General features: G+C 42.7%; 1 protein-coding gene across 4 annotated transcripts in view; it reads right to left on the bottom strand.

Annotated features, from left to right (window-relative positions):
• Positions 1 to 26,990, bottom strand: part of bach2b (BTB and CNC homology 1, basic leucine zipper transcription factor 2b) — a 97,164-nt gene that overhangs the window by 35,324 nt on the left and 34,850 nt on the right. For 3 of the 4 annotated variants that reach the window (XM_037750485.1, XM_037750486.1, XM_037750484.1), the window contains one exon: positions 361 to 615. In XM_037750485.1, the coding sequence (XP_037606413.1) occupies positions 361 to 603 (243 nt within the window). In that variant the 5' untranslated portion in view covers positions 604 to 615. Of the gene's footprint in view, positions 1 to 360; positions 616 to 12,707; positions 12,810 to 26,990 lie in introns of those variants that run through there. The other variant, XM_037750487.1, reaches the window with a different exon arrangement.

Here is a 26,990-nt window from a genome sequence, read left to right on the forward strand (position 1 = left end):
TATGCAACCAAAACAACCCATCAGTTATAGTATTCTAGACATCTGATTGCTGATAAAATATATAGTGGGACACAGTCCACGGTACTGTAATTTACGTAAGGCTTTGTTCATGGCTGTCAGTTGCATTGTGAGCTGTGTTTTTTTTCTAGAGGTGGAGGGTGGATAGAGGGCTTTGGTTCAGTGGTCACACATCACCGTGTGTGGCAATGGCTGCAGGCGGAAGGCGCAGAGAGCCTGGTTAGTATTGCTTTTGTACTGGTGTCAGTGGGGAGTTTTAGAGTTGCTTTGTCTAAAAGTCAATAGCACTTCCACCCCTGCAAGAGAAAACTGTCAGGGGAACAGCGTGTTTGATGGACGTACCTCTTCCGGGAGGCTGAGGACCAAGCCATTCTCCGCCTGGCCCACCAGCGCCTGGAGGAAATACTCGCTACAGGCGGCCAGCACGGACCGGTGCCCGCGGAACTCCTTGCCCTCCACCAGGACAGTCACATCGCACAGGATATCCTGCTTCCGCTGGTCGTTGAGGCAGAGGAGGATATTGGTACAATGAACTGTCGACTCATACACATACATGGGGGCTTCAGGCTTCTCATCCACGGACATTCCGCTCACGCCCTGGAAATAGAAGCACAACAGAGGGGGGGGGTCAGCTTACAGCCGAGCCCAGCTAGCGCATACCGCAGGGCTGACATCAGCCCCGGCAGTCTGCTGCAGCCGGCCTCCATGATTCAACACATACAAGCCCTGAATGACTGCTGCTCTCTGCACATGCTCACTACCCCCTTTAACATTTAAAAGCCAGCAAAAAATGTTGCTGTGCATGCTCCTGCTTACACAAGATACATGAATCACAAGAGTCCACACATTTCCACTCACACACTTCCCCACATTAACAAATAAAAACACACAGAATAACTTTAATCTAAATTAAAGGTAGACAATGAGAGTCCAGCGTAAAGTACTGTCTCTGTACTTCCTGCTCTAGAGCTTCACATGTGTTTGTAATCTCAAAAGGACTCACTGTAAAGGTATGCTGAGAAGCTTAGACACACATGTAAATACAGGGAGCAGCTTCATCCCAGGACATGAACCCAAATGACAGCACAGAGGTTGTTTTGTAGCTTTGAGAGTGGAAACAATTACAGAAATAATGAATAATATGGGCACAGAAGACTGAATATATCTGCAGCTTCAAAACAAAAACAACAGTTTTACTATGGGCGAACTTTATCAAGTCGAGCCGACAACAAAGGCGCAATCTCCGGATCAACCAGCTATCTGTATCCCATAATGCTGCTGTGTCTCAGTTTGTTTGTAAACATTTCAATTTAACACAAATTTATTTAAGATTAATGCTCCAACTGAAATATTAAAGAAAAACGTATATACATATTGCCAAAATGTATTTCCAAAACTTAAAAACCACTTAGTTAGGGTTGACGTTAACTTGACTGACAAGCGACTCACGGGACTCATGGGACTCGTGGGACTCATGGGTCTTTAGGTTTAGGAAAAGAAACACTTGGTTAAGTTTAGGGAAAAACATTGTGTTTTGGGATAAAATAACTACAAACACAAATTTCACACTATCTATACTACAGCGTCTGACTTCCGCTTCTGCTCCTGTCACAATTAATACGGTCGCTAGATGTGGCTTTTGTGTTCTGTTATACTTTCTTTCTGTGAATAGATGATAAAATCTACTGGTAGATGTAGTAGGCCCCAATTGACAAACATCTATGGGGCTTATAGCGACTGATTACGCCTATTTAATAGCCTGACAACAGTCTAACCGGCTGCATTTGACGAGTTGGGAGTGAGACCGGGTTCGAACACAGGAGGGACACTGTTGTCTCTGAGCATCTACCCTCTGTATTTAATGAATATAATCAAATAAAAAAAGTGTTCTGCTCTACTCTGGCTCAGCTTCGTTGTCTGGCTGGAGTCACGGTACGTCAGCGTAACTCCACACTTCCATCAAAACACCTAAAGAAGTTCAGCTCTCTGGGAACATAACAGCACGTGCCCCTGATTTTTCCTGCCAAACGTTCCGTTCTGCTCACCCTGCCATGACAGACGCAGAGCTATCTTCCCTCAAGAGAACCCACCAGACACACACACAGACACATAACTCCATCAAAGAGCCTTTATATTAGACCATGCTCAGTGCCAAGATGCCCCCTCTGCTACATGTGGGCTTGTGGTCACAAGTTTGAAATGAGCTCTACTACTCTCTACTCATCTGCTGACACAACAACCGCACAGATTGAACGCATGTTACTATGTTTGCTGTTCTGCAACGTGGTGGGATTGTGTGAGGATTCGAACTCCAGGACGCTCAATAAGAGTAGAATAATGTGTGCTATTTCATTGAATAAAATCCCTTTTTCTGTCAACATCCTTGACACAAAGCGACTTTGTCCTTTTGTCCTAGTTTTACACAGTGCTCCAAATTACATTTCCTCAGAAAAGTTCCCATCTGTGTTTTTTTAGTTGGCTAGCGAGCTATTAGACAAATGTAGAGGACTGGAAAATGTGATTACACACAGGAATTTGTTCTGATTAAATTTTCCTTATTATGATTACATGTCGTCTTACTTGCTGTATTTGATTGACAGCTTATGGGTCATAGGGGCTCCTTGTATGGAAGTACTTATGGAATGGGATTTTTTATGACCTGATGTGTTTTTTTAAAGGTATACAACGAGTGAGAGCAAGCTATAGAGTGAATGAAGAGAGGGAGCGGCGTTAGCAAGAACAAAGCAGTTAATCAGAGATAATCAGAGTTAATTCACAGCGGTTACATTCCAAAGCAGAAATAAACACAACAGTTCAAAGTACACGACCCTGCGGGAAGGTGCCGAGTTGCCGGATTAACAATGTGTTACAACGTTAACTTTGACCGTTTCACAGTGTTAACCACCTTCTGCGTTCCAGATACTACGCAATAGGCTACCTGACAAGTAGGGATGAGATCACGTTGCTTTAACACATATTTTTGTGCAAATAAAGGGAAAATACATTCTATGAATGTGGAAGCACAGCTACATCCGTGAGGTAAATAAACATCCCGTCATGAATGCCATCACCTGCCATAACAGAATCCATTCTCTGAGTCTGTGGGATGACTTTTCCGTCATCCAGGATTCTCAGGGCCAGTGGATCTGGTTACCCCACACACACAACACACACATTCAAGGCCTCAGGAAAGGTGGTGTGTGGAATGGTGCAAGTGTCGCTACTACAAGTGTGAAAATGGAGATTGACAGGCATATTCACCTTGCAAATAGAACTAGCTTGAGAAAATAGGAGTCCCTCAGTGTGTAAATGGGAGTGCTCTATCAGCTGAGACTCTGATCACTGGCTGGCTGTCTCACATATGAAATTATGTCGAAGGTGTTCTGTTTGTTTCCATGCACCACATCTAGCAACCATGTCTCTACACACAAACACAAAGAGTTTGGCACTGTCATTGCATAAGTGCTGCTCTTTTGTCCTGAAGCAGCGGTTTCATCTGGATATAGAGAAGTTGTACATAACAGTGAATACTGTCAAATAAATGTAACTTAAATGTAATGTAATAAGGTGAGTCTGAGATATAGAATATAAAGTAACTGGAAGGAGCATTTACACGACTGTGTAAGGTTTAAATGTAGAATAATAAGGCTGCATGTAAATGCATGGTTTCTTGGTTAGAATCATCTCTTACCACATCCCTAAAATACATGATTTTTTGTGTGCAAAATATTAGGTCTTAGTTCGTTCATGATCTAACTGGCGGTCCCTTACAGATTGTGCTGATTCATTCTACTTGAGGAAATTTAGGGCTTGAATCAGCTGAGTCTAGCCTAAAAAAACAGTTTTTGCAGTGAGAGTCTGGAAAACATCTGGACAACATCCACTTAACAATCAATCGAGCTGGAAGCCAGACTGATCCAAGCTCCAACTATAGTGTGAAATGTTTTAGTTGATGATGTAACTTGTCTCCTTTCAAAACTCTCAAATGTCATGATATCTATCTACAGTATATAGGCCAGGCACTGCAGATGCAATATGCAGATGACGCAGTGGCTGCATGACCTAGTTCTGACCTCAGGTTTATGTAGAAACTGACTTTGAGTTGAGAGCATTTACAGAACAATCGGCATCTTTGAAAAGACTAATCAATGTGCTTTTTTCCACTTGTCAATCATATACTATCTGCTGTACAGCCTCCTATAATATGACACAAGCAAATGAGTACTAAGCCTAGAAATTACATATGACACTGACTACTGAGACTAGTCCACAATGACGGAAGTGAAAATTGCGGGCTGGCTTTGCGAGGACTACAACTGAGCCATTGATTGCATTAAAGTCTTTTACTATCAGGCCATGTGTGGATTCAGTTGTTTACCTGTGACAGAGTTGTAGTAATGATTTGACTGCTACAACAGACAGTCTGGTGTGGGGGCTGCTGTGGAACAACTATGTCAGTCCAGACTTTCCTGTGGGTTCTGGCTGGTACGAGCTGTTGTATACTTTGCTTATTTCCACCAAACATTTCTCAGTTGGCTTCCTATGATAATGACCTGTCTTCCAAGAATAATGTTTCCAGATGCGGTTGTGAGGTTCAGAGCAATCCAAACATGCTATTTCCACCCTGGAATGCACATTCGCTTCACTTGGACTTTAGATGGTTTGTTGCAGTGGGGAGGAAAATGCAAGGATGACACAAACACAAGACACACACACACACATCCTTGTCCTTCTATCTTTGTGAGGACGCTCGTTGACATAATGCATTCCCCTGGCCCCTTACCCAAACCAAGTCTGAACCCTCAAACAGGCCTTTTGTAGAAGTGAGGACAAGCCAAAATGTCCTCACTTTCCAAAAATGTCCTCTCTCTAAAGGTCTCAAATTGGTCCTCGCAAAGATAGATGTACAAGTAGACACACACATACAGTGCAAGCATATTCATACATACATGCACTCATACAGAAAAGACACATACCCAGACAAACACACCACTAAATAGCAGGTTGTGGCAGAATTCTGATTAGAAGTGCTGATGGATGCAAAAGATTTTTTTTTTGTTTTTTTTTTGTACTTCCTAGGTCAGTTGTTGACGGCAGCCTTTTTCTGCCACACTAATACCGATGCCGCCATCCTTCTCGGTGAGTTGCCTACATTCCTGTGTAGATCAAAAGCACAGCGTGGTGCTGATGATGATGAGTACGCTCCTGCAGCGGTCAGAGCTGACTTCAGGGGTTTACCGCTGGCTGCTCCTGGAGCGAGCCTGCTGATCTGAGGGAGGCTGATGAAGACTAATGTGGCTGGAGACACGTTAGCTCTGCATTTACCCACAACAGCAATTATGTTTGTGGAGCAACGGTGTACCGCTTATAGCTTCCCACACACGTACTGTATACAGAAGGTGTAGAGGGAGTTGAATGTATAACATCCTGTACCAAACAATGCTTTCATGTGTTCACCTGTCACTGTCACACTATACACCTGCTGTTGCCTAACTGTTGTCCTTGGTCAGACTGATTGCTCACTAACACTGTACTGGAAATGCTTCTTTGTATTTAGTTTCTTTAGTTTAACGAAAGTAATGTTCTCACAGCAGAACTGTTGCGTTTCTGGAGCTAGATAGATTTTTACCATCGCTAAAATGTATTAAACAGTCAGGTGTTAGATCTGTTCCAACTATTCTATATCTACTGCCGGCACAACACTGTCCAAATCTGAAATTCGTAATAATCTAAACTTATTGCTACTTTCAGAGATGAGAGAATCACTATCAGTTGTTGAGTGCAGATCTGGAAACAGGATGTGGCTAGCCTAAATTAGCACCTCACTCTCAGAACAACCCAGTTGGCAGGAAAAAATGTTTGCATTGGAGGTTCCTGCAAACCAGGGATACGTTGACTGTCGACGTTTTTGCATTCAGTCAGAGCAGGTGACGTAGTTTAAGTTTAAATAGTTATTTGACTGTTGCCAATTTGTTGCCTAAACCTAACCAATCTTTTCACAACGTTAACCACATGGCATTGTGCATTTCTGCAAGCGTAATACTGATATTAATTGTATTTTTGGTTCAGAAACGTCGCCATTCAACGTGTCCGTGTTTTGCAGAAACCTCCAAATGCCTACATTTTTTTTCTGACGACTGGGTTCCATGGAAACAAAGCACATACGCCTATTTCCCAAAATTGTGGGATGGGTTGAACTATTCCTTTAAGTAGTTCCTTTAAATGCATTCTGGGTAAATTAAAATGTTCTTGTCAAACTGCAAAACATGGCAAAATGAGCAGGGCTGCAATTAACTGTGAAAAAAAACCTGTGAAAAATTCCTATCTCAATTTCCCATCGCCAACATGACACCTTCAAACTGCTTGTTTCTTTCCCCACCAAAACTCAGAGATATTCAATTTATAAACTGAATTGAAACAGCAAATCATCACATTTGAACTTGTGCATTTTGGAAGAATTTAGCAGATACAAATTTCAGAATTTAAAATATTTCTACAGGCTTACTGTCTCATTATTGAATCTGCAACACATTTTCCTCTTTTTTGTCGGTTATTAGCATATCACCGGTGTCATTATTACCATGGAAACACAGCTGAGATACCTTTGGGGGTAGGTCAGATAAGTTTCTCCCCCTAGAATTAGTCAGTTAATCTTTATTTTCATGCATCAGTACATTAGAAGAAAGACTGGACCAAGTAAACACTAGCAGTGGAAAAAGCCCATTTACACAGCCATCAGTGAGCTAGCAGGGCAAACAGCAGGATGTTTGAGTCAGCGTTGGCCTGACTGTATCGTATGACGCAGCCTTAGTTTGGGGGACTTTAAGTAGGAGGGGTGGTAATGTGTGACAGTGTGTCATAATGTGCTCTGTGATGTGTGTCCTCTCTCTCTCTCTCTCTCTCTCTCTCTCTCTGGGCCTCAGCAGAATAATGTGCAGGGTGTGTGGTGGAAGGAAGAGGTCATGACGGAATCAAATATATAAAGGAGCGAGGGCGGACGCTGACAGACTTAACTTCACCCCAGTGGCAGAGTCATGATTACTCCTATCATAAACTAACATCATCATTCAGGAAGCTTACGTATCTTCAACGCATTCCTTTGAGACATTCTTCTGTGTACATCTGCAGTACAATGAAGAGCAAAAACAGCAATCTAAGTTCTTTTCACATTGTTTATTTCCACTTGAATTAAAAAAACAATACGGATAGATTCAGTATGAAGGCTTCTGACTTTCTCTGTGCTTCAAGCTGAGAGGTATTAAGCACATCTGCGTTTTCATGTGCATGTCTCATCATCAGCCTGGTCCTTTGTGTCCCATGTGAAACCAAAAGTAGCGTGCTTATTTTAACCCATAACATGAACTTTTATTAAACATAACCAAGTACCTTTGTTGCCTTTAAACCTAAACGGAATTGAGAATGCAGTTTGGAAATGGCAAAAAGCACCACGAGCGGGTTAAAAAACACTAAAGAAGGATGTCGGATTGTTGATATGAAAAATATCTTTGGTTCAGAAACATCAAGATCCAACGTATCCATGGTTTGCAGAATGCCAACATATTATCCTGGCGACTGGGGTTGCCAGAAAAAAATGTTAGATTGGCTCCTCTTAGCATGGGGTTGCCAGTTTAGTATGCTGAATGAGAATCAAAAGTTGACTGCATTCAAGCCGCAGAAGACATAACCACTGGATCCACTCTATATATGAATCACTCTCTTCTACTGACTCTCTAAAAGCAGTTTCAAGATGTTTTCAAGAACAGCCCTTGAACATCAAAGCATGGAAGAGATGGAGACTGTAGATACTGTATATGACCGTTACCGACACTTACTCAAGCATAATGTACTTATGATAATAAGATCAGAGTTGGTGTCTTGCTCAGTTGTCTACAGAAAATCTCACTTATCATCATCATCATCTACCAGGATGTCGGACTACTTTACACCTTTTTCTGCTTTCCAAATACGTTTGGTTTGATTGGAATTTCTGGTGTGTGTCCTTGTGATCTCAGCGATTAACTCGGTGACTATAACGTCATTATTACCAATCGAAACAATGGTCAAGACAAAAATAATAACCAATATTTAATAATAAGTACTATCCTTTAATAAAAAAGTAAAAGCTGATCCATATCTTACAATTAGGTCTAAGAAATCGGCGGCACGGTGGTGCAGTGGTCAGCACCGCCGCCTCCCAACAAGTGAGTCAGAGTTTGCGTGTTCTCCTCTTCTCGTGTTAGCGTGGGTTTTCTCCGGGTTCTCAGGTTTCCTCCCACAGTCCAAAGACATGCAGGTTAGACTCATTGTTGACAGCGTAAGTGTAAATGTGAGTGTGAATGGTTGTCTGTCTCTATGTGTCAGCCCTGTGATAGTCTGGTGACCTGTCCAGGGTGTACCCCGCCTTTGCCCACTGTCAGCTGGGATCGGCTCCAGCTGGATGGAAGTTTAAGAAGTCAACGCAGATATTATTTTCACCCGTTGATATATTAACATATTGGTAATGTTTTCCATCATTTCCTGACAGATTAGTGCCTCAAACAGGGGGACAATGAATCAGCACGGAGCAGAACGAGGCCCAGAGGCATGTTCATAAACACCAGCTGCAAGTGATGAGTTGCTGCAAATAATGAAAATCACAGACGGGAGGTCTAAAGCACAGCTTACCGCGGGACAGTAATTTTAACGTCCCTTGAGTTATTGGGATGATTTAGTCAAAACACAAACGCACCCCGTGGCTCCTCGGAATAAACAAAGTTAGTCTCAACCGCTGCTGCTATACAGTCTAATGACATTATCCTCTGAGCCAGAGTACAGTCGGAGGGAGACCAACATGAGCACTGTGTCACTGTGCACAATTAGGGGGGAGGAAGACTCCTGCCAGGTGACTGTAATTACACTGAGGATGAACATGGTTTTAATTGGAATTATCAAATTAGGCCACGGAAACAAACGCCCTTGGAGCAGTACAAGGCGGCAAATGTTAACATGCATGGTGATGATGATGATGGGTAGGAGAATGTAAGCCTTAATCTGGAGTGTATATTACCATGTAAAGTTGAAATGAAAATCACTTACAGGTCTGCTTTATGGCAGCACTTTTCAACCACAAAGTTCCGACTGTAATGTACGGTCTTTGAATGTAACATGCAGATGATATTTTTGGAAGGGGTTTCAGTTCCTCCTTAGTTTTTGTGACAGTGTTGGTCTGAGTGATACCAGCCTATGTTCTGCCATCAGTCTGTCTGTCTGACTGAGTTTTTAATACTCTGGTCCAAGATATTTCCATATTGCTATGGAATTTGTCAGTACAGCAGATATGCAGTGGCCAATGGGAAGCGCAAAAGATAGCAAGAGATAAGGGAAAAAGGCCTCGCACTATAGCCTGGAAAGCCACTAACGGATGAAAGAAAGCAGAAGTATGGCGTCGGATTTATGTCTCAAATTGGAGAAGGGTCCATCTGTGGAGCTCCAGGCTCGGGCCCACCTCCTGCGTCGGACCCTTTCTGGTCCCGAGTTTGGAGAAAGAAGTGACGTCTGAAATTTTGTACGCCAGAGACGATAATCAGGATACGACCGCATGTTACATTACCTAACTTTATAAGTTACAGTTATATTGAAATATTAAGGTCGTAATATTTACCTTGGTGTTATTGGTGGAGGTCGTGTGGCATGGATGTGACACAATGGACGTGATACAATGTATTAAATATACGCTCAGTAGGCTACTTTATTCTTTAACGCTAAGCGCGATAAAACAATACACTGCGCAGTATAATACAGTGGCAAGTAAATGTTATTTATTGATAAGGAAGCGTGGTATACATGTGATTTTTCCACCTTAACACACTTGATACCACACATGGCGATAAAGATGTATCCCAAGCAGCGTTGGAGGTGGAGCGGGATGCTATTGTCAAACTTGGCGGTACCAAATTGTTCAGTGGAGTCAATTGCGTTCCAGTTTTGTAAGTCAAGTTCCTAAAAAAAACACTACATTTCCCACAATGCAACCATCTTTTCTTTAACCCTGCCTGACTGGTGAATGCAGATAACACTACATTTGAAATCCATGAGATTTTGAGAGTTTACAAAGTTGAAACAACATGTCAGTTCATGTTTAAGATGGTGCCAGAGTCTTGAAACATCTGTGTGCATATCTAGATATACAGTACATAATACATTTAATGCACCGTGGTCTCCTTTAATATCTATCAATAGGTGATGCTAATCATACCCAGAATGGTGCTTCGCTGCAGGACGAAGTGCAGAGATCATCAGAAATGTGTTAATGGTTCATTACAAGCATCAATGGGGATATCAGGCAGAGGGATTGATTAAACTGGGATTGGTCTACCTGGGCCGTAATGGAGAATGTTAATGAGGATGGAGCTCCTAACTTTTATCAAATGTCTCCCCAGCTATTCTGCTATTACACCCCCTCCCTCCCTCTCTCTGTTTCTTTCATTCCTTTACTTCACACTTATTGTTTAAGACTCTTTTAAATGTTAAAATGTGGTTGTTTTACTTCTAATAAATTAAATTATCCAGAATTGGTTGTGTAAAAACTTCAATTCTGATCTAAGGTTTTCACATTATAAATGATGTTTGTTATGTTGTAACTTCAGTAGGATTACGTGGTCGTCTACGGGTTGACTCTCTGACCTCCGAGGCTTATGACACAGTTGCAAAACTCATTGAATACCAATAAATGTGCACTGTCATCAAGACTAAAAACAAGGCTGTTTTGTTAGTTCCTGAAAAAAATCACACTTTCTTATTACTCAATGTGGGTTTTTTTATCTGCAACTGATGGTATCGCAGACAAAAAGCACGCCGCTCACGCTCTGTCGCACTTAGAGAACAGTATCAATTCTGCAAAATCGGCAGCGTTCAGCCGACACAGTTAAAAATCACAAATAAATGATTTTCTAAAGGAGAAGCCATTCTCGTAGAGGAAGGAAGGATGATGCGTCTCTGCGTTGCAACAAGCAAACTGTAACTTAGGAAGTAGCTGAGAAATGAATTCAAAAAATCTCAAGTGGCTTGAAACATAAAATAAAAAGAGAACTAACCAGCGGAGTGAGATTTGTGCACGTGTTTTAACAAACCTCAGCCTCCAACAAGTTCCTTCACACCTTGAAGAAAGAATAATGAATATGGTCATGCTCATTTAGATAAGGGACATACGATCTTAGTTGTTTTGCATTAAAACAAACGTCATCCCCGAAGTAATTTCCTCTGTTTGAGATCGTCAAACAAGATTGAAGCCAGGCAGTTTTTCTTTTTTTGGGGCTTTCCACTCCGACCACAGAGAGTTCACTAACATTCATGGCAGAGGCTCCTCATTCTCCTCACACTAGCTGATAAGGTAAACAGCCCTTCAGAAAGGCCACTGGGTTGCTGATATTGATCCTGAGATAATATATGCGAGACAGCCACGTCAGAGACTTATACTGCTGATGGTCACCAGATTACACACGGAGGAATGTGGAGGCATAATGAGAGAATTATTTTCATGTGCAATTAAATCCAAAACATACAGTAGGTCTTCTCATGAAATACACATCGTAAAAAAATCTATTGCCTCACACTCGCTGTATGCAAGATGTGACAATGTTCAAGAAAGTTCAAGGTAAAACCTCATATAGAGGACACAGTCATCTCAGGCTATACGGCCGGAGTTATTATGCTCAGGTCCATCTATAAATGGATCAAGTGCTTTTCGCTCCAGATAGAAATCAATACCGTCTCCCTCCTCTGTGCTTCGATCACGGAGACTGAACAAAGACAACACAGCATCAATTGCTGAGCAAAGAAAGACAGCTCAGCTCCGAAGAGGAATTCATGTGCAAGATGTTGTCCTGGATTTATTTAAATGTGTGACCTGAGGAGGGACCTTCATGTGATGTCCTGAGCAACACCCAGGTCTAGTGCGGTCACGTGACTTTGGTAACCCAGGTTAGGTCGAGCTGCGGACCATCCTGCTGACACTGATGAATGGGGCCGGCTGTGAGAGCGAGCGAGCGTCTGTCTGCACGACCCAGAATGCACTTGCTGCGCTGCACAAAACCCGCATCTACATCTGCAACTGGCCTAATTAACACCGGAGCTACTTCATCTCCGAGCGATGGAAAAGTCCAGCCGGTGACCTCAACCACATGAATCAATACTCCAAACCACTGCAGAGATTTACCTTTTAAAAGAAACAATTAGTGAGGAGCACGAGCTGCACGGAAAACCACTGAAGACAGCTGGATTACGTACTGAGAAAAGTCATTATCAGAGCAGCCAACATCTGCAGTTGAAAATGCATTGAGGCTTATGTCTTTGACATCAGAAAATTAAAGCAGGACTACAGGGTGAAAGCTTGAGTAAAACATATCTCAATATCACACCACTCAAGAAGCTATTAATAGATATGTTGCTGACTAATCACTCTTGAAAGATCTGCTCAAGAACTAAATCGAGAGCAAACAGCAAAGAAAAGCACCCAGAGCCAAATCACTTTCACTTAAGCAGAGATGAAAATGCAATCAAGGAATTATTGGCAATCGCTGAAATGCACTACCTGTTGCATAGAACCAGACTTCTCTTATTAGATCTCAAGCATCATCTTTTCCATCTATTCAAAAGTCACAGAAATAGAAAAAATAATCAAACTGTCAGCTGCTAGCGTACATTGGCATTACCTCAAACAGGCATCAGCACAGATCCAGTCATCTTGTTATTCCAGTCTTTGCGCTGACAACTTTCTAATGTCTCTCACTGTATGTTACCGACAGCATCTGAGCCTATCGGTGTCTGTGGGTGGTGAGTATGACTGAGCAAGTGAGGTATGTGTGAGTGTGTTTGTGTGTGATAGTTGTGTATGTGTTTGTGTGATGGCATGCCAGAGTATTTTTGGGCCCTGCCTGCTTAAATGCAGCTTGCGTGAATCATGACTTCCCACATAGTAGGTCAGTGAGCAGTGTGAGTCATATTGCTGTCTTATATGGTAACGCGCTGCACATGTGATAGAAACACTGGGGTTATCTATAGACCGGGGCTCTCTGTTTCAAATGTCTGAGGCAGAGCTGCTGTGTCTCAGCTCCGTCTCGGTCTTCAGACGATATTGGGACCAATTTGTCTTTGTTCGATCTCCTCTTTGATACGTCTGACAGCTAATGTCCTTGATATTCCTGAGATTGATTTTCGGTTTTGAAAAGTCTGCCCAACATTTTGGTGTGACTCAACATGACTCAGAACCCACATTGGTTATCATTTGACTTCAGGCTTAAATGCAAATGCCACAACAGCCGTAAATATCTGTACGACATGCACAAGAGTCGCCACAAAGCACAACCAAAGGAGCCCGCGAGTGCAGACCTCCGCCAACGCCAAATTCCCTATCTCGCAAAGGTGCTATATACGACATTAAGAACATTAACGTAGCAGCACATGACTATTTGTTATGTGAAGATATAGAGGAGTAATGTCTACCTGAGCAGAGAGTGAAGTCGCTCTCCCTCTCTGTGTGTGTTGTTATCTCAACTTTTCTGTGCTTTGTTTTGGTAGCCGGGCCGTCCACGCTTACCTTTTTAATGCATGTTTTAGTGCATGTGTGTCCCTCCCTTCATGTCACACTGGCTAGCTAATGGCCATCTCTTTGCACTGCACTCATACGGCTGATAACGCGCTAACCAACCTTCTGGTCCCCCCCGTAGGTTTACCCCGTTAGCTCTGTCAGCCCTGTTGCTGTTGTTAGCAACGTTAGCGCCATTAGCGCACATTTCAGCTCAGCCACCTCCATGTTTGCTTGTGATGTCAGAGGTGCGAGCCATGTGCAGGCAATCCCAGTCTTCCTCGGCCCCATGCTACACCCTTCCACCAAGATCCATGAAAATCGGACAAGTAGATTTTTTTCCGTAATCCTGCTGACAAACAGACGAACAACCCGACGAGCCAAAAACATAATATAGACTACGTCTTTGACAGAATCTAGAAAGAATAGCAAGATGCTTATTGCATATCCTACCTCTTGCCTGATATTCACACTGACAATGACAAGGTACAACTGCACACATAATAACCCGGTTGTCTAGACCTCTTCCTGTGCGTTTGGCTGAATCGACAAGGAAACAATCGTGGTGTTTGTTTGCACTTCACCTTAATCTGTAAGTGCAGAAACCACCTCACGATGGAAGCGAAACAGCCCCCAAAAACCGTCAGTGCCAAGAGGGAAATTGGCCTTTGAGGGATCGGATTAGGATACGTGGTGTATTTTCCAGCAGCAGCCAGAGAGGGAGCAGATCTTGTGCTAATTAGGCCAGTGATTGGCAGGCCAAGGGGCTGCTAGCATGAGTGTGCCCAAGACTGGATTATGTGCTGCATTATTAATGGGGCCGGGGTGGAAAAGGATGGAGTATAGAGGGTGGGGAGGGGGGAGGGGGGTGGATGGGGGTGCATGGTTGAGGTGGAAGCCTTTTTATTCTACACAATAAATTCAGTGCGTGTATGCAAGTTGAAATTTAACCGTCAATTGTGACGAAAAAAAAGCTCACGCTCATGCAGAGCACTCATGGAAAAAAGGCAAGTGGAAAGTCTCCCCACAGGAAAGAGTTGACACAGAGGCATCGCCCACGTCAAAACCTTCAAAAGCCACATCTGTATGCATGTATGTGTGTGTGTGTGTGGGGGGGAGCGTGAGTGTGTGCGCGCGCATGATCATGTGAATGTGTGTGAGTGGGCTGGAGGGTACAACTCTGTTGATATGGCAAAGGAAAGCACATTGCTCTTGCATGTGCGACATCTCAAGTTTTAGGAATACATGCTAGAGCTCTTATTGTTGTACCAACATGCATATATATGGTATAAATGGTACAGAAATCCAGCTAAGATCAAAGGGCTGCAACGTCAGGCTGTGAGCAGGATGACAGACAGATGTGACTGATTGTAACGCACCGTTGACGAGCACAAAGACACAACCTGCAACCTGTCTGAACATTCAGGGCTGGAGCTGGATGCCACTCTGCTGCCTTTCTTTCAAATCAAATTCTTCCTCATCTATTTGTTTGAGTGAGTGTTGAGTTGTAAAAGACCACACACAAGACCAGAAGGCTTCCACTCGCCATCAAGCTTGTTTAACAAAGCACTTTGCAAGTCAATAAAGCTGACATAATGTGCATATAAAGCTGTCATTCATATTGGATGTTCGACAATGACGCCAGCATTTTCTCTTCTGTCTAAAAAAAACCTTGATCATCTGGAAATTCAAGGCACCTGAGCTGATAAACAAAAAAATTGTACTCAATCCGAAATGGACCTGTTGGAAAACCTCTCGGAGACCCAATCTGACTGCTCATCTGGCTGCAGCACGATGTGCCACAAGTTAGAGAGCAGCTGTGGGGGATATATACATTTTTCTGTGAAGATTATGACATGGATCTATTCAGGTATTTTACATATTGACACACAGACCGGAGACCGGAGACTATACAGCAGGACCCCCAGAGGCTGACCCAGCCTGAATCAGGTCAGGTCAGGACCTGTATCTGACAGTCCATCTTCTTAATGCTCCAGTAACAGTATAGTGTACACAATAATACCTAAAGATGATATTTTAAAATATGAATTCATCCATGAAGACTCCAAATACATCTGTGTTTATAATTTTTTATCTTATAGCTAACAGCTCACAGTCTGAAGAGTGTAACTATCTTGCAGACTTTCACCTCACTGGTTTGCTTACTAATCAGTCAGGTCACATTAAAAACCTATATGTCATTGGGTCGGTGCATGTGTAGGGATATTTTGTACAGCCGTGGCTGTCGGTGTGAGGGGCAACGAGGGAGGAGGAGGAGAGGCTGCAACACATTCACATGTCTCAACACTTGAAGCTCACTCACATTACCAGCCAGAGAATGGCCATAGCGGGTTAGATGACCCACTGGCAGCAGCAGCCACACAGTATGAGGGAGCTAATTTAGGAAGTGATGTGAGGGTGAAAATATACGCACACACGCACGCGCACAGGGAAGGGGCACTGGACTGAGTGACCACTTGGTCTTCAGAGACAAGTAAACCTCTCTACATACAAGTTGCAACATCATGTCCTTAAATAACAAGAGCTCTGACATGCAGCTTCTCTGCTGTCTGAAGAAGAATTGTGCGATCATCATGTGAAGTGGTTAGTTTAGGCTATAGCAGCACAAGTTTGGGATCAGGTCAGAGAAAAGAAGAAATATGAACTGACAGTCCAACTCTAACATTGCATCAAATTGTGTTCATACACAACACATTTTCAACAGCAGATATGTTTATAGGAAGCATAATGCTGTTTTTTTTATCAACCATAACGAGGCAACTTTAATTCAGTAACAGTAACATTCAGTAGCCGTGTTTCCATCTGATTGTCAAACGAATTTTAAGCAGACTTTTAAAAAGAAATTAGGTATCCATCAATTGGTTTAGAATGAAGAAACTCGGCACACACAGTGGAAGTAGGAGAGGTTGCGAACCAGAAACAGAACAAGCTACGAGCTACGAGAGAAAATCTGGAGAGAGGTCTTCAGGAATTTGTTTCAATTTCATGTCAGCTAGCGTTGGCCTTGTTTCATGCTGTCCGGAGACAAAGACAATATACATATATATCCGGGAAGACGCAGAAACAGCTAATCAGTCATGTGAGCTAAAAGAATCTATTCGGCACAGGCGTTTCCATATCCCGTTTAGTGCATCAACTCTTGAATTGTGCTGTTTCCGTACAGCTTTTCTAATGCAATACTTCAAAATGTGCATAAAAAATAAGTGAATAGAAACATGGCATCTTAATACTGTTCACTGTAAAATGTTCTGCAAAACCTTCACTGTCAACCTATTTCATTTGTTTATTCTAAAGTATTTGCTTCTGGCAACTAAAGTATTTATAATGTCTGCATGGTCGACCCTTTGGGCCTGCAGTATATATAATGACCCTATAGGGCAGACAGCCTCTGTGCTGTAATAGCTTCTACTTGTCTCTCTGTAATCTCTAATCTCAGTGGTTTCTGTAACAACTGTGCTCATTTCACAGCATTAGGGGGAAGCACGTCCGTCTGAATCATGTGCGAGAGCCTTATTAGTCAGCTGATTTCAGTGATTTGTATGCAGGTACCTACAGTACAAAGGTAGTCTATACTGTTGGCCTGACATGACTGAGAAGCACAAAATAACATCCCAAAAGGAGTCACAAATCCAGCATTATGTCATTTAAACACGTGCTTGTAGACTATAAGCTCTTCTAATAGACATGATATAGCATATATCACATTTCCTACTGTAAAGCATCAGTGCAGAGCATGTATCAAAGGTCACTCAGAGCTGTCGAAGCACGTTAACACAAGAACCTGACAGCCTCAAATCAAGTGCGAGGGCACAGGAATGAAAGGTTATGGTTTCAAAGTGTGCGCAGATGTGACACAGAGTGCGGTTTAGTGGCTTTTGGGCAACGGTATTGATGAGTCATCTCGAGAAGAGAAAGCGGTACTTATTTATCGGACCCCGCACTCCCCGAGCATCACAAGTCACAGTGGAAATATTCGCAGGGAGGAGGAAGTGTGCCAAATATGTCAAATGTTTTGAGGCATTGTTTGGTTTTGATCACTTGGTTCCAATTAAAAAAAACATAGATAAATACATTTCTAAACTCAAGATAGAAATATTCCTTCAAAGAACTCTGAGCCAGTCTGTGTCTGTCTGGTAGTGTTTAAGTTGTTTTAATACCACAACCTGTGACTTTGACATTTTTTTCTGTTGTATAGGCTGGCAGAGCCACCCAGTCATAAACGCTTGGATCCAACCTATGACTTATGTACACATGGGTGGGCCAGCTGTGTCATGCAGCTATTACAGAGCAATCTGTTAAACACAGTGTCGCAATCTGACTTTCACATTCCACCGTCTGGGTGAAGAAACCCCGACTAACACGTACGAGCGAAAGGCCACGGCTGGAATAACTGCAGTCGCAGTCTTGTCACAGTAAATCAATGCTGAGAGATCAATATTCATTTCTGGGTTTATTGATTTCTTCTTGATTAAAACACTGGATTGTAACAAGTTCAAGGAGAAAGAGTGCCGAAACCTGAACTCACACCAACACCGTATACTACCCTCGACCACAGCTCAGCACAGTACACACACACACAAACACCCATGGTATACTGTATGTATGTAATGGTGGGTGACATTTTTCTGAGCGATGTGTGATTGATTTTTCCATCACAGCTGGAAATGACTAATCCAATAATCAGTTGAATGCACCATATCTATAGGCAACACACAGCCAGTGAGAGCCGGACTAACTGTTTTTCTCACACTCTCGACTGTTCGACAATATCTGATTCATCAGACTGAATGTTCATATCTCCATCCGTCCATCTCCTTATGAAGATAAATACCCACATTACCTTAATATGACAGAAGCCATTTAGTATTCACCTGCTGCACATCCTCTCCTTGCATGTCAATTTGCCTTTCAGAGAAAACATGAAAAGAGTGACTGAGGGGAAATTGTTACGCTCTGTTTTTTTCATCAGTCAATCAAAAGAGGAGTTAATGTTATATGCAAATGTTTTTTAGTGTAAGTGGTTCCATGGTCAGAGAGGTGTTTTTCCTTTAAAGCTGCATCAAACTAAATGTGTTTCATATTAACGTTGGATCAAACAAGTGTGTGGTGACTCAGCAACAAACCTATGGAACCACGCTCATGTCGCATCCTTCAGTATGTAAATACGAGCAGTCGAGCGGGAAAAGCTGAGTCAGAGATTTTGAGAATTTCCGACAGCTACAAGTCAGTTACAGCTAAATAAAATTAAAACACAAATGTTTTTACTAATAGATATTGATTGCTTACATTAAAGGGACTATATGTAAGTTTTTACACGACAGAGGAGAGGCCAGCCTTTCCTCTCAGATCAGCCCTGCAGTGTGGAAACCTCTGGGGAAAAAAACGCAGACGCAAGCTGCTGCTATTTACGGACGAGAGACAGCGCTGGCTGAAATGACACGTTGGACGGTGGTCTGTGGGAGGACGTTGGCTTTTCTAGTGGCGCGCAGTTCTTGGAAAGGCAATGATTGATGCACATCTCCACTCGAGCGTCCTGAGCGTTTTAGCTCGTCTGTGGCCGTGCAGCTGCCGCACAGTGGACGCGGCCTGCGAGAATGCCACTCTTTAAGCTCCAAACGGGGCTAAATGGCCCTTCTTTATCCTGCCGCTGTTTCCTGACCGGGGTCAACCTCTCTGCACACCACAAATTACTCCCTGAAACGCTGGCAGCGAACGGGGGCCCGCGGAGAAATTGCCATTTGTTTGTTTATGGTTCAGACTATGCACTAAGTCCCCGATCGTAAGAGGCTATTTTTAGCTGCCTAATCCTTCAATGGATTCATAATGGCACAAACTTGCCAGATGACAAAAATAACATAAAAAGCTTCATGTTAAAGAGTATAGTAGGTTTATGTCTCATCTGTCATTATTTTTGTCCTTTAAATTTCCATTGCAAAAAAAAGAAAAATCTCTGCATCATGCAGTTATGAAAAGTGATATATATATATATCTATATATAAATATATAAGCCTTATTATGAAGAGAGAGAGAGAGAGAGAGAGAGAGAGAGCATTTCTTGGACAGCAACCATGATGATTCTGAATCAGAGCTATACTGAAGAAGGATTTCAGCTACAAGTGTTGAAGACAACAGGTTCCTCACGGAGAGCGTCTGATTAATTTCTTTTCAGAAGTGCTGGGCGTGTCTCACACAGCCTCTGGACATTCTGCTCGGCTAAGCAATAACTGTGCAGCTAATCTGCCGAGGTGGGTGGGGACAAACATGACCACACACAGACATTTTTTATCAGGGATAAACTCTTCTAAATGTCTAGAATCCTGCAGACATTAACATGAGGAGGCTGGACTTGGCCTCAACCTCTTGCCTTTTAATAGCTTTAAAGGGGACATATCATAAAAACTTGTGTTCATCAATCTGGGTATCTGGAGTTCCCACCAACCTACATACTGTGAAATAAGACAACCCAGTCAGTTTTTCTGTGGGTTGTCTAGATCAGAAAACATGTGATTCAACGAGCCAATCAGATGTGGCTCCCCTTCCTATGTCACATGCAGGCTCATTAGAATATACCGCCCACAGCCATATTTCTCTCTCAAGCCAATCAGAGCAGACTGGGCTTTCTGGGAGGGGGTCTTAAAGAGACAGGCATGTTTTTGAATATTAAAGCATATCAAAGCATCACACTGGGACCTGGTACCTGTTTCCCATCATTATCTATCATTCCCATGATGTACTGCTGCTGTGGGCCAATAGGCACTCCACACCTGCACAATAAAAACAGATGATACATGATCGACATGTTTACAAAATCTTTGAAATTTAAAAAAAAAAAATCTTCTCAAAGTCTTTTTATGTAAGAACATATTCACTGGTGCTTTCCAGGTACATTGTACCATATCAGCTTAATCACAAAGTATACAGTAAGGTAAATTCTGATCGAGAAATTTGCTGAGATCTGGAGACACAGCAGCATCACTACAACAAAATGAAGAACCACACGGTTGTAAACAAGCCAGCAGTTTATCCAGATAATCAAAACCACTTCATTCAGTCAAACTAAATGTGAGTGCGCCTGAAATGCTGGTAAATGCGCACGCAACTACAGTGAGTGCTGTGAGTCAAAGTTGAACCAGAAAGTCTGTTTTTAGTGATGTCATCAGACCTCAGAAATGAACTTGGTGAGTGGCAGTGTGCGTGCAAAACATTACTGTTCAGAACGAGTCGAATAATTGAGTTGTGGTGTTGCTGCTTGCAGTTTTCTCTTGTAAACAACTTCACACTCGACACTGCGCTTCCTCGGGGTCCTGCCAGAACATAGTTGCGTCACACACCCAAGTCACAACTCAGAATCATCAGTGAAATAAACTGTGGTTCATGGGAGAAAGAAAACCCCAGGACTGGCGACTCGTGGCGAGTGAGACATTACAACAACTCTGACAATAACGGCTAAGAGCTAGCAGATGTGTGGTGTACAGCAGAAGAAGAGGCACACAGTAGAATCTTTGGGAACTCTCCAGTGAGATAAGAGCACCCACTTAGGGATGATGTGATAGCAAGTGATTTATGTTCCAGGAGTTGATGAATGGGTGCTGTTCCACATGTCAGAAGTAGGTATTCAACCCTGTAACCAGCTGCTCTCTCTCTGCCCTCCATCCATGGTGAAGTCCTACACATGTCCCACTTTCCTGTGATCCGCTGCTCAATATGTCCTGATGTAAAGCCGGCCATCGACTCACAGCCAACATGTGCTCAATAACACTGTCGACACACACACACACACACACACACACACACACACACACGCCTGCCTCAGCCACTGTGTCATATTTCTATATCTCATCATGGCATAAGCATGGATCATGATGATCCATCAGGATCCGGCCTCAAAGTATAAGTAAGTGTTGAGTTTGAAAGAGCTTCTATGTTTAACACCTAAAATCTGAGTAGTGCTGCTTACTAAGGCAAACTCAAATTCATCAATCATGTGTGACACAGTTGACTTGGACTGCATACTGTAGGTTTTGGGGGGTTCGGTTTGTCTGTTGCAAAACATGGCCACATTTGGCTCTTGGCAGCACGTTGGCCAGCTGACTCTTCCATTGAGTTGAGTGTCTGAACAGTCAAACTGAACACAGTTCACAGAATGAAAGCATGGAGGCAGTCTCCTCCCTCTGAGGGAGGAAGTTAGTCACACACATGTCAATGTGTTATTCAGTCTCAAAACGTTAATCTAGTTACGACACAGGCTTTGGAATAAAATATGACATTAAAGCTGCCATAGGCAGACTTTTTTTGCAGAAGTGACGTGAGACTTGGACTCGAGATGTATACTTGAGGTGCGAAAATGAGGAAAATGAGCAACTTAAAGGTCCAGTGTGTAGTATATTTTGGGGGATCTATCGGCAAACATGGAACATAATATTCATAACTATGTTTTCCTTAGTGTATAATTCCCTGTTAATAAGACTCATTGTGTTTTCGTTAGCTTAGAATGAGCCCTTCATATACGGACCATGTTGCACTGCACACACAGACCCTTTAAGAGACTTTGACACTTGGCTCAATACTGACTGGAAAGACTCGCTTTTTTGACTTGTAAGTCAAGAGATTATAGATACTTGATTCGGACTTGGTCCAGAAGACTTAAAACAACTATTGCACAACTCTTCTCTTTGTCTCATCTCCACAGGATGGATGTTAAAGTGCTCTGTGGCAAATTAAGTTTTGGCTTACGTTACTTTTCAGAAATTGCTGGCTCATGATTATAAATAAAAGCTAAATTATTGCGTCATAACCAGACAACATTCATCTGAAACATAATGTAGAGTTTTGCTCTTTGCAGCCACAGGAAAATATAACTATGCAGAGATCAATATTTTATGGAGACAAATTAAAATGACAATAACTTTCATGGAGCTTGCTTTCCCTTTTCTCTCTGTTTGTTATATCTGGGCAAACATTTGTTAAAATGATAAAGATTTGAAACGTCTAGGTAACATAGAACCCTTTTTTTTCAACTGCATTTTGATGACTATATTCCAACAGTCTACAGATCAGTCAGTGTGTGCTCTAGTCCCTTCTTTCCCATGTATAGTGCCTGGGATACCCTAGACGACATATGAATTTGCAAAAAAGTTAAAATGAAATCTTTATCATGCAAAGGCTTGCCTATATTAGAGATTTCCCTGTATCTATTAAGCTCCAGACTAGACCTGTTGAACTGTCACCGTCCTGCAAGCGTCTTAAAAACGTTCTTCATTAGTCCTCGCTGCTGCTGCTAAGTTATTACGCACTGATTATGAAGTGTGACGACTCTACATTCCTTCAGTGTGTTTTGGGGCAGTATCTCAGGGATCTCAGTCCCTGCACACAAGCTCCAGCATGAGTTTACAGTTTACTAGCGTGGCTCAGCAGTGCCTCACTCTCCCGCCTCATTTGGTGAACTTTTCTCACCTCTGCAGCTCACAGAACTCGTAAAAAAAAAGCCCCAGCTCAGACTTCACCTGTCGGGGCAACAGCTCAGAGTGAGTCACGGTCCATTCATCAAGCCCTCCACTGACTGACTGACTGACTGGGGGTTATTTGAGGGAAGAGCTGACGTCAACTAAACTGACTGCTGCTGTTTTGCCTCAGAAGTTTCCAAAAAGATACCTATACAGTACATTGTGAGCTTTATTTTTACTCCTTGTGACATAGGAATCCACAGTCACACCGGGTGACGTAAACACGACCGCCGAGATTTAATTCGATGATAAATGCGACTTTATTCTGAGCTCTTTCACATCCTGCGTGGCTGTTGTAATCTTGTTTCTAACAGTTGCTCAGGCTCGTCACAACAAACTCTCTATGGCGAGGTGACGGGAGGCGGGGGTGGAAGGTGGGAGGAGCCGGGCTAACAGAGGAGACTCGTAAACAGCTCACAAAGCACCAGGGTTGCCGCAGGACATGCACCCCCTCCCATTCTTCCACACACACACACACACACAGGAGGTGGAAGTGGTGGGGGCGTTTGGACTTCACTTCCCCATTCCCACAGATATAGAGCAGTGCAGGGCCACACACATTATGCACCATGTTAGAGGGGATTACTCAGTATGAGCAAACACGTCTGTTTGGGATTAAAGAGGCCTGTCAGACCTGTTTGCAATGTTTCATTTCAAAAAGAATAACTGCAAAAATCTTCATCTTATCAAGTGTAATACTTGACTCCTGAAATGTTTACTAATGTGTTTGAGTTGTAGGGAGGTGCTGCACTTTATGGGGATTTGTCTCATCGTCTGAAATATGGTCTTCCCCTCGTTTTACTTCTGCAATGTAATATTTTCACTTCATAATTCATTCTCAATTTGTGCAATATGTGATATTTCTGCAAACCACAGATACGTTGAATGGCAATGTTTCCGAACCAAAAACATGTTTCATAAATACGTTTCATATCCGCCTCGTATCACGGTTGCAGAAAGGCACAGTGCCATGTGGTTAATGTCGTGAAATGATTGGTTAGGTTTAGGCAACAGAACTGCTTGGTTAAGGTTAGAAAAAAAAGATCATGGTTTGTGTTCAAATAGTAACGTGACGTAACTAACAGCCGCCCTTAGCGGGCTTTCTTACGTAACATTACGTAACGACGTTACATAACAAGCGTAAAGTCAACATTTACTTTTAGTTTCACACGGGATACGAACAGCGGTCTCCTGGGTGAAAGTCCGGTCATACTTGCCAACCTTGAGACCTTAAAAAAAGGGAGGATTTGCAAACCAAAGAGGGGGTCTTTAGACACTTTGTTTCCTGCATTCTGGTGACTTTAAAGGAGTGCAAATAACAAAATAATAAGCACACTGCAGCAGCATTTTTAAATTAAACTTTTGATTCTACCTTTAACTCCAAGGAAAGAAAAACAGAATAATTCACCCCTCTGGTGTGAACTTGGCGTGTGAATCTCTGGCATAAACTAATATTCATCCGTTTTCATCCTGCTTGAGTATTTATTTCTCTTAGTTCTCTCAATTTCTCTCTCCTTCTCTCACTCCCTGAAGGTCCTTTCAGACACAACGCGACGCGCCGCGCCACGACGGCTTTTCGCTGCGTCGAGCAAAGCCCAGCTTTGGGCGCCGCTGCACGCCGTAGCGAGCGCAGCTTAAACATGAGCTCAAACCGCGCTGTGTCGCGAGCATAGACTGCTCTCTTCCTCCGGTAAACGACATTCGGTGTATAGATCAATTATCGTAAGGTACATTTGAATCTATTAAGCATATTGTTTAAGTACATAATTTGTGTTTAAACTGTGTTAAAAGTAAACATGAGATGTAATATTACTTGTGCATATCAAAATATCATGTGAAAGATTTATAGCTTTTACTCAGTATTTATTTATTATTTTTAAAAATCCATCCATTGGAATGGAAAAAGGTCTATTAAGACTATTTATTGTAATTTTTAATTCAGTGTTTTTTTTACTAATGAGTTATGAAGAGTAGAAATCCACCATTGCAAAATTTGTTGTGTGTTTGGAACATAATTGGGTTTTGAATGGGTTAAATGCTCTAAAAGACATCCGTGCCTCGTGGGTACCGGCTCGTGTCAGGATTAACACTTTCATAAAATGCATGACTTGTCATGAATCAATAAACAGATCTATATTTCATGAATTTAACTTCCGAATGTTCAAATGAATCTTTCACAGAGTAAACCAGATGTACAGTAACCTACTTTTATAAATGCATCTTAATGGGGCGACTCAAGCTCCTTTCACATTTGTAATCTGATTACATAATTTGGTGAATACAGTATGGGGCCTCTTGCATTCGTCTCTCACTCCTGCACACACACACACACACACACACACATACACACACACACAGAAGACTGAAGTCTGACATTTTTTTTCACCCTGTGCCTCTGAGTCATAATATGAAGGAGGAAGCCAGGAATGAGTCATAAAATGTTCCACAAGCCTAATAGTACATCTCAGCACTGCATGAATGACTCTCAGGGACTGTTTGTCTCTCGACACAATAAATACGTCCAGTGACGAGATTGAACTTGCTGTCTGCTGTCTTCAATCAAACACTACTACTGATAAACACTGATGTTGAGTGATAAAACGGAGGTTCCCTGAGGTGAACCGGTTCCCCTGCCCCGTGTGACCACCTCCGATGACAATTCATTTGTGCAAAAACTTCAAAACACATGCGTCGTGGTATGGTAACGCAACACCATCCTCCACTGAGAAATCTGGAAAAAACATACATATACTGCCCTCTCTGCAGCCGCTCTTTGAAATTCTACTCCACGCCACAAATTAATTGGCTTTGCAGATGAAAGAGACGTGCATTGTTAAGTGCTAAGTGCTGAATTGAGAGGCTTAGCGGAGCGGCGTCACATCAAAGCTCCGCCAATTACATCGGGCATCCCCGCTCCATTGAGAGGAGCGATGCTCGCCGTGAGGGGGGGATGGAAGGAAGGCACAGTGGAGGATCCTGGGTAGTTATCAATTCACAAGCTTTGACTCAAGTCTGTCAGAAGACTGTCAGTCTGTCCCCTCTACCACTCCACCTTACACATGAGAAAGCTCATTGTTCGGCACCAACTGGATTAATGAGTCATTTTACACCCTCGCTGATAATTTGTACTGAAATGCAGGACAATATTCAGAATACAGGAGCTGTTGACGCATCGAGGTTTATTTCTGCCTCCAGATCAGCTCTGTCTACGATGGTTTGTTACACAGAACCATCGGAGAAGCCGTCGGCAGGCTCTGAAAACATACTCGGCAGGTGATTGGATGAACCATCTGTCAATCAAACTCTCGCCGTAGCCAGTCGGGAGAAGAGCGAAAACATCTTTTCTATCAAGAAAAGCCATTCTTTGCTCTTCTTTCAATGAATAAATACTCTCCACTTCTGATAGAACTGATTGCAGCAGCTATACGCTAACCTCTTCAGGAGCCGCAACTGTTGTTTAGAACAAAAAACAGTCGCCTCTCCGTGTCGCCTCACACACATGTAAGCCACGCCCGGTTAAGGTTAGGAACCTAAAACGCCGGGTTAGAGTTTGAGAGAGATTGTTGTCATGGTTTCAAAGAAGCAAACCTTAAAAGAGAACCGGTATTTTTTTTTAACCTAGGCCCTGTTTTCCCATGTTTTTGTGTAACTAATTGGGACAACAATTTCTGAAATTGGTCCAGAAATGAGGGAGAGCCGCTAAACGGGCTGCATCGCACTAAAAGTGGACGACAAGGGAGTTTCATTTTGTGTTGATTTTGGCGATCCCTGTGGTCAAAAGCGGTAGTGTTTCCGAGCACCAGAGTCCCTTTAGAAAACCTCTCATCTTACTGCAGGAGGGTCTGCAATTAAACTGGTTCTTCCCTCCAGCAGGCCAAAGCATGGTG

The sequence above is a fragment of the Sebastes umbrosus genome, chromosome 18, assembly GCF_015220745.1.
Source record: "Sebastes umbrosus isolate fSebUmb1 chromosome 18, fSebUmb1.pri, whole genome shotgun sequence".
NCBI classification, from domain to species: Eukaryota; Metazoa; Chordata; class Actinopteri; order Perciformes; family Sebastidae; genus Sebastes; species Sebastes umbrosus.